At 47.5% G+C, this 14,484-nt stretch overlaps 1 protein-coding gene across 2 annotated transcripts in view; it reads right to left on the bottom strand.

The window, feature by feature from the left end:
- Positions 1-14,484, bottom strand: part of MYZAP (myocardial zonula adherens protein) — an 87,288-nt gene that overhangs the window by 64,571 nt on the left and 8,233 nt on the right. For both annotated transcript variants that reach the window (XM_081110381.1, XM_081110382.1), the window contains exon 2: positions 11,465-11,551. In XM_081110381.1, the coding sequence (XP_080966507.1) occupies positions 11,465-11,551 (87 nt within the window). The remainder of the gene's footprint in view (positions 1-11,464; positions 11,552-14,484) is intronic.

Genomic DNA, 14,484 nt, shown 5'->3' on the forward strand with positions numbered 1-14,484 from the left:
CCTCCCACAAGGTCATCTTCACTGGTCCTTCTACCTGCTTGGGTCTCTGAGATATCCACAACCATAATGAAGTGACTATTAATATTGTTATATGAGGAAGGCCTGCTCCCCTATCAACTGGAAGCTCCAAGAATTCTAGGGCCCTTTTTGTCTTCTTTTCCACCATAATTCCTGGCATCTAAAACACAATGAGTTTCTAAATAAATATTTGCTGAATGAAGAGGAAGGAAGCTTTAGAAGTTGAAAGAGGTTCTGGGAATTACCCAGAGTGTGTGCACAGGGTCCAGCTGAAAGAGACAACCTTGGGTCCTCTTAGATGGTGGAACAGGGAGCTGATGGTTTTGCCCCAATCATAAATTTGATATCCAGTAAAGCTGCAAAGGAGCCGAGACTGCTGTCATTTTTACCAAAACGGGAGAATACAGAAAAAAAAAAATGAAGAGTGACTTTTGGCACTATATGACTAAATTTTCCTCCCCTTATATCCTTTAAAGTATCTCCCTATAAGATAAATATTAACTTTTTTGGCATGAGAATAACATCTACATTAATAAAAGAGAAACATGCAAATTGGTGTCACTCTGCTACACCCACTAGCCAATCAGATGAGTATGCAAATTAACCCAACAAAGATGGCAGTTAATTTGCATACAAAGGCGCTGAGCGAAGACTGAAGACAACGTAGAAAGACGCCAAGCGCTGCAGAAGGGAGTGAAGCTGCGGAGAAGCAAGTGGGGCGACGGAGGCGGAAGCGAAGCCCACCTCGGTGAGTTTTCGCTCCCTTCTCTGCTTCGCTCCGGCCTCAGGAAGCCCTATTCTTGCAAGAATCTTCCTGCAACAGGCCTCTAGTCCTAAATAATAAAGAGGTGATATGCAAATTGACCATCACTCCAACACACAAGATGGCCACCCCCATGTGGACACAAGATGGCCAGCATGGGACGGCTGTTGGGAGGGACTGGGTCTGCAAGGGAGGGAAGTTGGGGGCGACCAGGCCTGAAGGGGAGGGCAGTTGGGGGGGACCAAGCCTGCAGGGGAGGGCAGTTGGGGGGACCAGCCTGCAGGGGAGGGCAGTTAGGGGGACCAGGCCTGCAGGGGAGGGCAGATGGGGGCAATCAGGCCTGCAGGGGAGGGCAGTTGGGGGCAACTGGGCCAGCAGGGGAGCAGTTAGGCATCAATCAGGCTGACAGGAGAGTGGTTAGGGGGTGATCAGGCTGGCAGGCAGAAGCAGTTAGGGGAAACCAGGCAGGCAGGCAGGTGAGCAGTTGGGAGCCAGCAGTCCTGGATTGTGAGAGGGATGTCCAACTGCCCGTTTAGGCCCGATCCGGTATTAGGAGATAGCCTTTATCTTTCAGAGAAGTACACTTAACTAAATATTTATGACATCAGAATACAGGGTGGAGGAAGTAGGTGGGGTGTAGACAGGACAGGACTTGAGGGTTGAGGGTTGCTGGGGCTGGGTGAAGGGTCAATGATTCATTACACACTTTAGTCTCTTCTTATTTGTGTTTGAAATTCTCCATAATTAAGTTTTTTAAAACTTCTTTATAATGATGCTTAGTATTTAAAAAAAAAAAAAAACACTAGGCCTACTAACAGTCTCCAGGGCATGAAACAATACTAGGCAAAATCTCTGAAAACAAAAGCCCTAATAAATGCACGGAATGAAAGAAAGTTATTGCCAAAAAGGGAAAAGGAAACAACCAATACAAAGGCCATCCCAGAATCCCTAGGTGAAATGCAGCAGAATTAACAACAGGCATAATCATTAAAACATAGACTGTTCCCAGGGATATACTCATAGCTTAAAATTTACTTACAGGCTCATGATATGGCTGTTTTCCCTAAAGATATATTTAGCAACCAGTGCCTTAGAAAGAAGGAGAAACCATAAAAAAGTAACTCAGCCTAATTTCCTACTATATGGGCTTCAGTGAGGCCAGTGACAGGTGACCATATTTGATCTTACAATGAGATAAGCTCTCTTGAGGCAGAGACAGTATTGACTGTCTTTGCTGCTCTATCCCTGATACTCAGCATAAATAGATGCTCTAAATACGTTTTGAAGAAAGGAAGACAGTAGAATATTTAGAATCAGGCCTATGCCAGAATATTTGGAGTGTTTGGTCATCTCAGACACTGATCTGTGCAAAGGAAGAAAGTCCTTGGACAAAAAGGGTTTGGGGGGGGTGGAGGATAAAGAACAGCAGAAACACAATTTAACATAAATCCAAACTGACAGTGGTAGCCGGCCACAGCCAGCCCCTGGCCCCAAGGGCTCAGAAGGCCAGCTGGTCCTACCTCCAGGCTGCCGATACAACAAAGATGGACCGAAGCATGAATTGAATGACTTGTAAACTAGAAGTTGAGGGACCTCGTCTTCCAGCCAGAGGGCAGCAGCTGACCCAGAGACAGCTGAGTGCTGGGGCACTGGGCATGCTCTCCATCCTCAGGCAGCGCGGCACTTTCAGGAATGTGGCCTGACCTGTCTGACCTGTGCATCCATCTCGGCAAATTATTGGCCCCTGGTCATTACTTACACTTGACACTGTTTTGCCTTCTTGGGAGGAAAATGAACATGACAGCTGAGCCACAGCCTATCAGAGAAATAGGGAGGGGAGGGGCCGCCCAGGCTCCTCAGAGAAATGGAAACCTTTGGCTATTGAGATATTTATTTCTGACGATCTCACAGACTGAATAGAGACCCCTTCCTAAATAAAATCATGCTTGGCGAAAAACAAAACAAACAAACAAATAAAGAAATGACCACTTTGAATGCTTACCTATGAGAAGAAAAAGAAAAACTTCTAGCCACCCAGAAATTCCAAAGAGAGTGTAGTTCTAATGATAGTATCCTGATAGGAGGTAACTTCTTAAAGATATTACTTTATAGCTCTGAGCAGACAACAGGTGCTTAGGCCTCACAACCCGGGGAGGTAGGGGAGGGGGAAAGAAGGACATGGGAGAGAGTGATCAGGAACTTCTTTTCTGGATCCCAATGTTCAGTAGACACCTTAGGTAACCTTGACTGATTAAATATCCTAAACAGACTTTTCCTGATAGGAGAAGGTGTACAAGTTGGCGTTCCCATGGCAAAAGGGCCTCGCTACAGAGGCCAGTTGTAACTGCAAATCCTCTATGTGTAAGTTATTTACTTCACTGAGTTTCAGAGTCCTGAACAGTAAAAAGGAGATAATGCCACCAATTTCATAAGCTTGCTCTAAGGAATTCACAAAGTAACATATATGTAAAACAACCAGCATGCAGCGGCCAGACTAGTAGATACTGACAGATTCTGTTATTGGTAGTGGTGTCTTTACATTTCTGCGGATCTGCGTTCCTACTCAAGTCTACACGTTTCTCTGGATGCTTCTGTCTGTCTGTCCACCTCCCTTTCCTTGGGTCTTTTTGCTGCTACCATCACAGTCATCAAATTGACTCACCTCTCGACTTGACTTGGGAGAGAATCACAGAGTCTCAGAAGTTAGAAATATGGAAAGAGTTGTAGAGTCCAGGGGAGTTGTAAACCCGTCCCTCCTCAGCGTCTGATAGAGCTGTGGGGCCACGGGGACGCTGCTGGGCAACTCACCCAGTCTGATCTATGGAAGCCACAGCCACTGCACTTGCACTTTTACTGGTGGCACTTCTTTACATATTCACTGGTTCTAGGCGAATGTTTCCATTTGCTGGAAGAGGAAACGGAGGCCTCTAGAGATGTCTTGACTGGCCCGACACTACCTCGGTTGGTGAGGGAGCCAGGGCCACTCTCCCTCTTCCCGTCCTCCCAGGGCCACTCTCTCTGGGAGACACATAGATCCTGCACGCTATCAGCAGGGCAGCCCCAGCCCCACCCCCACCTGAATCATGACAGCACACTCCCTCACCTGGCAGCAGCCCATGATGTTGTGTAAACAGTCACACCAAGACAGGAACTCAGGCTTATTCACCCAGGGCTCTAAAGGAAAGGGGACTATAAAACCCAAGGGCAAGGGTTGCCTCCTTTTCAACATTTTATTAGGCTATGAAAACTCCCAACTTTTCCGACATATACATATATCTGCTCTCCCTCACTCAGAGTCCTCAAAGGTCTAGAGAGAAACAGATTCTTTCAAAACACAGGTCACTAAGGGACACCTACGATGAGGGCACATTAAGAGCTACTGCAAATATAATCTGCTTCAAACTACTTTGTCAATTTGCAAAAGGCTTCACCATCACAGACTCAAAATCAGCAAAGTTCAGATCACATTCTCAAAAATTCAACTATACGGTTGAGACCCTGATTCAACACGGTAAGGCTGTAATACGTGGTGTGTGTCTGTCTCTTACTTCTCTATGTGTAAGAGTATGTGCGTTACCTAAGAATGCACTGCATATAGATTTGGATAGAAATATGGATATGTGCACTCACAAAGTTCTTTGAAAATCATAGGAATTTAATTTCAAAATGATCTACCACCAATATTAATTTTAATGTTCAACAATTTTATAAAGGTTATATTCCACATTTACCAATTTCTCAACATGAACTGTGTGCCTACAAAATAACCAACATTTCCTCTCCTAAATTATTACTGATTTTTTAATAAGCAAATAAAAGTCCATGGCTAATTCATCTGAGTTCTTAGTACAATTTAAGGTGATGATAGTCTACAAAAAAAAACATATTATGGGTTGAATTGTGATATACAAATAAATGTATATCAATGCCCTAATCCCAGATACCTCAGAATTTGGCTTTATTTGGAGCTAGTGTCAAATTAAAATGAGATCATTAGAGTGAGCCTAATCCTGTATGATTGGTGTCCTTATAAAGAGGAGAAAAATGGGATACAGAGACAGACAAACACAGGGAAATGCAATGTGAAGACTGGAGGGATGCTGCCACAAGCCAAGGACTGCGAAAGCCACCAGCAGCTGGAAGCGGCGAGGAAGGATTCATCCCTAGAGCCTTCAGAGAAAGCATGGCCCTGCTGAGTGACACCTTATCCCAGACTCCTGGCCTCCAAAACCACCAGCCAATAAATCTTTGTTATTTAAGCCACCCAGTCTGTGGTCCTTTGTTATGGCAGCTAACCTAGGAAACGAATACAAAGCCGAATCATCATAAACAACAGCCATTCATTAAACACAAACTATGAGTAAGGCAGGTGCTAGGCTCTAGAGAGAAACAAAGACACCACCTCATTTCTCTATGTGTGTAGATATGCATAAGTATATGTTGTGCACAAATTTCGCAGGAATGCGTGTATAGACATGTGGGAGTTCTGAGCAGCAGGTGGCTAGGTGCCAGGTGAGGGGCAGCCTGTGAACCTGTAATTTGAACAATCACCGAAGCACGGGCAGTCAGGGGAGTTCTCGGGGAAGCAGGCCTGAAGGACAAGGAAGATGTCGATAAACTGAGAAATGACGGAAGAGACCCCAGGCCTGGGCGAGGGCCTGAGCAAGGGTTCTGGGGAGGAAGTGGATGCCACGGGTTTAGAAGGTGGTAAGTGAACCTGTCCAGTGAGGGCAGACCAACCAGGAAATAAAAAAGGAGAGAATACTGACGTGGTTTCAGGTGGACTGAGAGGCGCTGGCCAGCACGCTCCGAGTCCTGCCACCCAAACAGGGGTGCCACACTGGAATCAAACCAAAATACTGGTATTTTGGCATCTGTGGGTTTTTTTACAACAAAATATAGTTGTTTTATTTAAAAGAAGAGATACCGTGACCTTTTCCATCTGTCCTTTGCCTTCATTTGCCATTTCATCTGAGAGGGCCTACGCCCAAGACTGAACCTCTCAGATAGGTTGTTTGGGGAAGAAGGTTCCAAAAGGACTAAATTTTCCTAGAGAGAAAGGGTCAGGCTCTGAGAGAGAAGGGGTTTGGCTCTGGAGGAAGTACAGGGAGGGGTCAGGCTCCGGTGAAGGACAGGGAGTTGGGTGCTGGCACCAGCCTCCCCCACTCCCCCCCCCTCCCCCACACACTGTCTTTGTATTCCCCGTAATGCCCTGCCCATTTCCAGGATGACTCCAGCAGAGTCCCCTGGAAACAGATGGCACCACATGGCTCTGAGGGAAATACATATGCCGAACAACCCTAAGACAGGACAGCCGTTCCCGCTGTAACTGGGGAGCGGGAATGCGAGATGCCCTGGCGGCCTGTGGTCAGGGTCGGCACAGCTTCTGAAGGGGTGTGCCTGTACTCCATTCAAATTTAAACGAAGCCCAGAACTTTATGGGCAAATATTTTCATATAAAATTATGAAACCCAGATTTCATATTTTAATGCTAAAAATAATGGTAAAACTAAAATATCTTTTACCTGTACATAAAAATACCACCACGTCGACAACACTGAGAGCCAGTGAGGCCACCCACGGGACAGGCTCCGGAGAGCAGAGCTGGTGGCGTGGTGGGCCTCCCCCCAGAGGTGGCTCTGAGCTGTGTAAGGATGAGTTCTCGAGGTAAGGTCGTGCAGGGGGAAGGGGCCAGGCCTGGTGGTCTGGGCAGAGGGATACTCAGATTTATGGAAAAGGACATCCTGACATCAAGGCTATGCAGCAAGCACAGCCCAAGAGGGCGGGGGAGATGCAGGCCCAGCAGTTCCAGGAAGGGGATCGACTCCAGGAGGGTCCAAGAGAGAAAAGCAAAGAACAAGAATCACTGTTCTGGGTGTCGAAGGGAAGCAATCTGGCATCCAGTCACTGCCACTCCACTCGATTTTATAGGCCAGACACTGAAGTGGGCCCTTGGCCTATATGAGCTCATTTGCTCTTTACAGCCAGACGTTATTGCACCTGCTTGAAAGATGAAGAAACCGAGGAGCAGAGACAGTATTTGAGAGCTCATCTGAGGCCTGAGGAAACAGCCTCGGGGGAGTTAACATCATCTGTAGGAGAAAGAGCAAAAGGAGCAGACAGCCTCCCACATCCACCCCACAGCGCCGGAAAAAGCCGCTGCCTCCGCGGTGCCTGCCCCAGAACCTCCAGACACACCACCGGAAGCTAGGCAGCATGGACCATGTGCCGCACCCATCCGCTGCGAGGAATCCTCTCTCTGGTGACGTGGGCACAGTGGACAGAAGAACGGCCCCACTGGCCGTGGCATCTACGTGTGGCCGGCCACTCCATGTCATCTCAGGTCCTCAGTACACTAAGCATCTCCCGCGGCTGTGGAAAGGAGAAGGCCCAGCCCCGCGCTCAGCCGGCTGCAGCCCTAGCAGGGCCCTGGAAATCCTCCAAGAAGTTTCGCTTCATCCGAAGCCACTTGGGCCATTTACATCTTCCTGCCTCCACATCTCAGCCAGCTGCAGTCCCCAGCCTTTGCACTCCGCAGAGCCCCCCAATAAACCAAAGTCATCTCACCAGAACTCCTGGCATCTTGCAGGTGGGTGGACTACGATGTCCCAGGGAGAGGCTGCCACACGGAAGGCACATCAGAGGAGGTGGCACCCCCAGGGCCTCCTCGCCGGTGCCTGCCTCTGACTCCCAGTGACTTCACACCAGGAACCCCACCAGGACTGGTGACGAAATCACCCAGAACAGCCTCACGTTTACCACAGGGCCTTCGAGTGCTGCCACCACCCAAGGACTTCAGTCCTGGGGACAGAGCCAGCCCCACCTCCTCCTCTCTACCCCAGTTCTTCTGCAGTGAGTCACCACTGCATCACAGACGGGCACTCCGGCTGCACGCCTGGTCCACCCAGTCTGAGCGGCATCAGGGCACGTGATCTATGCCTGCGGTTTCTGCTCTGTGCTCCTGGAGTTCTCAGGCAGGAGGGGGCCCGGGAGCAGGGTCAAGGGACACTGGGAGGACTCTGGCCTTCACCATCATCATTTTTGCCTCGATTATATATAAAGGCTCAGGATAACATTTTGATCAGAAGGAAAAAAAAAAAAAAGAGGGTCCAATTGCTTTAAAACGTTTGAAAAGCACTGTTCAAGACAAATAGGCAAATCAGTACACAACTTGGTTACCGATACCACCTGACAGGGGGGGAAAGTGCCTGTTTCTCTGGGAATGCCTGGTTCTTCTTTAGCGGTAAGGACGTGCCCTCTAGGGCTTCCCACTGGCCTGCAGTACAGGTCACTCCAACAGAGCAAGTCCCCCACCTCCTCCACCATGCACAAGGGGACAGCCACCAAGGCCCTGTCCTGTCACTCACTCATTTGGGACCCTTTGCAAAAAGTGCTTCTTCTGAGCCCAGCCAGTGTGGCTCAGTGGTTGAGCGTTAACCTATGAATGAGGAGGTCATGGTTGGATTCCCAGTCAGGGCACAATCCCCAGTAGGGGGGAGATATATATATATACTTTTTTTTAAGTGGTCCTTCTGAGTCCCCATATGCTAAGCTATCCATGTGCCCCTGGCAATAGCCCAGGCCCATTTCTCTTACAAATCTATCAGCTCTAAAAGGGACAGACAGGAAGGGGTCAGAGAGGACAGAAGGGGGACACACACTCCCAGCAACAATAGGGCCCCACTCAGTCCTGGTCACCAACAAGGATATAGTGGCTAAAGCCAGGCTACCCCTGTTCTCTTTTGGTTACAAGCTTTTAGCCCCAAACCTTTGGAGAATGTTCAGAGCTAATTATCCCAATGTGTCTTTTATAGAGATTTTTCATCCAGGATCTAATCAAGGTTCACCTATTATATTTGACTAGAGGCCCGGTGCACGAAATTCATACACTTGGGCGGGGGGGTGTCCCTCAGCCCAGTCTGCACCTTCTCCAATCTGGGACCCCTCGAGGGATGTCTGACTGCCTAAACAGGCCGTTGGACATCCCTCTCACAATCCAGGACTGCTGGCTCCCAACCGCTCACCTGGCTGCCTGCCTGATTGCCCCTAACCACTTCTGCCTGCCAGCCTAATCACCCCCTAACCGCTCCCCTGCCAGCCTGATCGACACCTAACTGCTCTCCTGCCAACCCGATTGCCCCCAACTGCCCTCCCCTGCAGGCCATCTTGTGTGTTGGAGTGATGGTCAATTTGCATAGTGGTCGTGACTAATTAGCATATCAGGGCTAATTAGCATATCCCTCTCTTATTGTGTTGGAGTGATGGTCAATTTGCATACTGGTCATGACTAATTAGCATATCTGGTCGTGACTGTGAGGGCATCATGATCAATTTGCATATTACCCTCTTATTAGTATAGATGTTAAGTCTCTTATCTCCAACAGATTCTCATCTTTTTTAAAAAATAACATTGAATTTATTAAGAGATTCTAGCCAATTGTTTTGCAGATAGTCCCATGTTTGGCTTTTTCTGTTTCCTTATTACTAGGTTCAGTTAAACAAGGTTGGCATGAATGTTACACAGGTAACACTGAGTACTTTTTACTGGGACCACCTCAGAAGTCACATAGCATCAGGCCACCCCACTAGTGGTTACTAAACTGGATCATATATTGATTGATTTCAGAGAGGCAGAGGGAGAGAGAGATAGAAACATCAATGATGAGAGAGAATCATTGATCAACTGCCTCCTGCCTCCTAGTGGATATCGAGCCCACAACTTGGGCACGTGCTCTTGACGGGAATCAAACCCAGGACCCTTCAGTCCACAGGCCAACACTCTATCCACTGAGCCAAACTGGCTAGGGCCCTCTGTACTTTTTTAATCAGCAACCTGTGAGGCCATGTGACTACTGTTCCACAATAATCACTCACCTATTAGTTTTTGCAGCTATTGATGACTCAACCTAAGAGTTACAAAACAGATTTTCTAAATGTATCAGCTGATGTTCTTTCTATAAAGAACATCAGAGAAATCTCTCTCTCTCTCTCTCTCTCTCTCTCTCTCTCTCTCTCTCTATTTCTCCCTCTCTCTCTCCCCCTGATTATTACGATACACTCATGAAGATTGTTTTTTTATCATTCAATGTGTCATAACCCATTACTGTCATTTCATTTGGTGCTCAAATGTTCCACGTTTGCCGGTGAGAGCCCTTTCACACCAGCTTCTGGGTCCTTTGCTATGCCCCCATTTGCCTTTGAGTGCTCCCTTGCTTTCTAGCAGATGATGCCCCAGGCTCACCTTGTACTCTCCCTGCTCCAGCCTGGAACCAGCTATTTTACAGGATCCTTCCAGCGGGACTCATCCTCTTTTTTCCAGCAGATAAGCAACTTCACATTCTCTCACTTTGCTCTAGTCATAACCTCATTTTCTTTCCTCCCTACCTCCTTTCCTGGTCATTCATCATTTGCATGAGCACAGATGGCTCTTTGTCCTTGGCAGCAGGTGGGGAGAAGAAGGGTGTAAGAGAGGGGGAGGAGAGACAAAGACCTACAGTAAATTTGGGGATGCTATCAACTATTTACCAGACAAGAAAAAGCTTCCTTTTTTATAGGTAACCACACAATTGGTTATTTCCAAAGCACAGCTTTTATTCTGAGATGGTATTGTCTTATGATTTCATGTATAAAATTTATATTATATCATAGTTTATTGTTTTATTTTACACTTATATAAAATGCATGCAGAAGAAAACCTACTACCCACACCCTGGTATTCCTGTCCCCTTCTCTTGCTTAATTTGTCTCCATCGGCACTTACTACCTTCTGAACTATAAATGGTGCTTCATTTTTAAATTTTTGTTATCCTCCCAATAGAACTTATATTAAGTTCTGTGAATGATGGACTTCTTTTGTTTACTGCTTTGTTCATTACTACACTCACAGTGTCTAGAACAGTGCCTGGAATACAGTAGGTACCCCATAACTGTTTGTGAATGAGAAAAATAACTTGCCCAGGACCACAGGCCTTGAGGTGAGCAGGATCTGCCATGTACCTGTAAGCCTCTGCTCCATGTCACCCCCACCCCAAGCAGTCTGTTACCCCCTTCCTGTGTTCCCAGAGCCCTTCTTACACTTCCGGATGCTGACACGAAGTATCACATCATCGCTGTTTACTTACACGTCTGTCTCGCTTGAAACACTGCAAGTTTCTCTGAGGGAAGGACAAGGTCAGACTTATCTCCATGGCCCAGCACTGAGCACAGCAGCTGGCACAGAAATGCCTGCTCCCTCCGACCTGCAGCCAAGTGCCCTTGCCCTTGCCCCACACCCCAGAGCCTGCTGGGCTTCTCCTCTCGGGCGGCCTCTCCACAGCGTGAACCGGCTCCAGCTCCAGCTGCACAGAAAGGCCAGGCCCCACCGGCAGCTCACAATGGGCCCTTTGACTCTACCAGGCTGCGCTCTCTCAGGAAAAACACGTTCCTGCCACAGCACCTGTCACTAAAGCCAACACAGAGCCAGTGTTCATCAGGAAGCAAGGGCAGGGGCGGGGCCGGCAGAGACAGCGGTCAGAGCGGTCTGGCTCCTGGAGGACAGACGGGGTGCAAGGCGGAGAGCCCTCCATTCAGCAGGGCTGCTGACACTCGGCTCTGAGTAGCCTAGAGAGATGACGGGAGGGGAAGGGCCCAACATAAAAGAGTGTAAAGAGAACTTGTCAAAGCTTTGCCTCAGAAATGCCTTACTTGCTCTTTTCTTTCAAACTTCCTCTCACTTTCCTCAGCAACGGGACTCTCGGGAGGCACGGTCAGCCGCAGTCTGCAGACATTTGCCTGGGGGAGAGAGAGGAGAGGCCATTGTGAACCTGCGTTCGGGGTAGAAAGAGCTGGGCGACCTTGTGCTTCTCAGAGCCCATACTCTGCAATGAGGGTGATCGCTCCAACCACACAGGGGACTGAGGCAGGACCAGCCTTCGCCTGCCCGTCGCCGACACTCACCACACTGCTGCTCAAAGCAGGGAAACCGCTGAGTGATTTCCTAGTGTTCCAACAGTTTTTTTTAACAGCAAATAGTATATATATAATAACCTTATTTCACCTGCATAATCCAGAATATAGCTAGAGGGATAGAGGCCAAAATACACACAGTGATGACTGGGGTACGAGGTTGCTTTCTACTTGACAATATATTGAATTTTTACAATAAACATGTACGTTTAATCACAAAGTTTTTTTAAGTTTATACAATCATGTTCATAGCTTCCTCATTCACAATAGCAACACAAATGTCCATTGATGGATGAGGGATAAATAAAATGTAGTATGTACAGAGAAAGGAATGCTATGCAGCCTTAAAAAGGAAGAAAATTCTGACACATGCTACAACATGGGGTCAACTTGAGGATATTATGCTGGGCGAAATAAGCCAATAATACAAATTCATAGAGACAGAAAGCAAAACGGTGATACAGATATAGATCCTATAATAACCCTCTGATTACCTGCCTAAAGGACTTAAGAAAGAACATTCACGTGTCCAGACCACCTGACATCCATTATGCCAGAAGCTGAAGAGAGAAGAATGAGCACTTATTACGTAATGGGTATGAAGTTTCCGTTTGAGAAGAAAAAAAAATTCTGGAGACAGATGGTGGTGGTGTTTGTAAAACAATGAGAATATACTCATGACACATGTTGTCTATTTTACCCTTATGTCACAGGCTGGTCCCGCTGGGGCATTTCCCAGGGAGAAATGATCCAGCCATTAAAAAAGCCCAAGGGGCCTGGCCGGCATGGCACAGTGGTTGAGCATCGACCTATGAACCAGGAGGTCACATTTCGATTCCTGGTGAGGGCACATGCCCGGGTTGGGGGCTCAATCCCCTGTAGAGGGCGTGCAGGAGGCAGCCGATCAGCCGATCAATGGTTCTCTCTCATCACTGATGTTTCTCTCTCTCTCTCTCTCTCTCTCTCTCTCTCTCTCTCTCTCTCTCTCCCCCTCCTTTCCTCTCTGAAATCAATAGAAATATATTGGGGGGGGGGAGCCCAAAGAGGGTTCCAGCAGCACCCAGAGTACCCAGCCCACAGCTCGCAGGCTCAGCTTATGAGTGCTGCTTGGCCCTGTTATGGATGGACTTGTGTCTCCCTAAAATTCAAATATTGGAGTCCTAACCCCAGCACCTCAGGAAGTGACCTTATTTGAAAACAGGGTCCTTACAGATGTATTACATTAAAATGAGGCCTTTAGGGTGGGCCCCAACCCACAATGCCTGATGTCCTTATGAAAAGGGGAAGTGTGGAGACAGACACACATGCTGGGAGGACACCATGTAAATGTGCTGAGGAGAGGAGCCTGGGATAGAGCCCGACCGACACCTTGGTTTTAGACTTCTAGCTCCAGAACTGTGGGACAATACATGTCTGTTAAGTCACCTGGTTTGTAGTCCTTTCTATAGCAGCCCCAGTAAGCTAAAATACCCCCAACCTGGGTCTGCACTGATCCACGGGGTGGGCTCTGAGCAAAAATTCCATGTAGCCGAGAAGCCCAGGGTGGGATGGAAGAGGAAAAAGCCATTTAAGTCCAACCTGCCAGCCTGTGGAGGAATGAAGTGAAGAAAACCAGATGAAGTCAGCACAGCTAAGCTGACTTAAAACAGAATCCGTATAGTCAAGCTGGCAAAACTGGTTCTGACCAAATGGGCTGAAGCATGAGGAATTAATTTTATTTTAACTAGCCTGGGGACTTAAACTTTTGAACTTTCCAGGTGTGCATCAATGCCTTGAGATAGATGTAGATATAGCTACAGATAGATAGAGATAGAGATAGAGATAGAGATAGAGATAGAGAGAGAGAGAGAGAGAGAGAGATAGAGAGAGATATACAGATCCTATAGATAGCCCTGTGATTACCCGCCTGAAGGACTTAATGAATGTCCAGGTGTCCAGATTACCTGACCTCCATTATCCAGACAACCAGGTATCTGGGAGATTATTATCTTGGACCAATCCAGCACACTTCCTACAGCTCTCGCAGAGCCATGCCCTATGGCATACAAAGCCACGTGGTAAACAGAATGCAATTCCCTGAACTATCAGTTTTACCTGGTGACAGATAATGAATTAAAATAAAATGAACCTCAAAGATATCTGGCAGTTGTAGAGTGCGCCTGGATTGTTTACTCTTATCATTAGAGGTGCTCTGATGGGACTCTAAGGCCCTGCTAGCATTCTTTAATCAAGGCTGAGCCAGAGCAATTTAAGTCCAGGAACAGGACCAGATGCCTTCCTAATAAGACGGCCAAATATGTTGTCCGGTGGGGGGGGGGGGGGGGGGGAAGCTGCATTGAAATAATGTTAAGAATAACCCCATTTTTGTTTGTTTGTTTAATCCTCACCTGAGGATATTTTTTTTTATTTTTATTAGTTAAGGTATTACAAATGTGTCCTCATCCCCCCCCCATTAACCCCCAACATCCCCTCCCGCCCCGCACACTCATGCTCCCATCCCCCTGTTGTCCATGTCCATTGGTTTGGCTTATATACATGTATACAAGTCCTTCGGTTGATCTCCTCCCCTTACCCCCGCCCTCCCCTACTTTCCTTCTGGGGATTGACAGCCTGATCGCTGTTTCTCAGTCTTTGGATCTATTTCTTTTCATTTTTTTATTGATTTCTAAAGAGAGAGGAAGGTAGGGGAGAGAGAGAGAAACCTCGATGTGAGAGAGAAACCTCAATCGGTTGCTTCTTGTATGCACTCCAACCAGGGA

The sequence above is a fragment of the Myotis nattereri genome (assembly GCF_964212035.1).
Source record: "Myotis nattereri genome assembly, chromosome: 1".
NCBI classification, from domain to species: domain Eukaryota; kingdom Metazoa; phylum Chordata; class Mammalia; order Chiroptera; family Vespertilionidae; genus Myotis; species Myotis nattereri.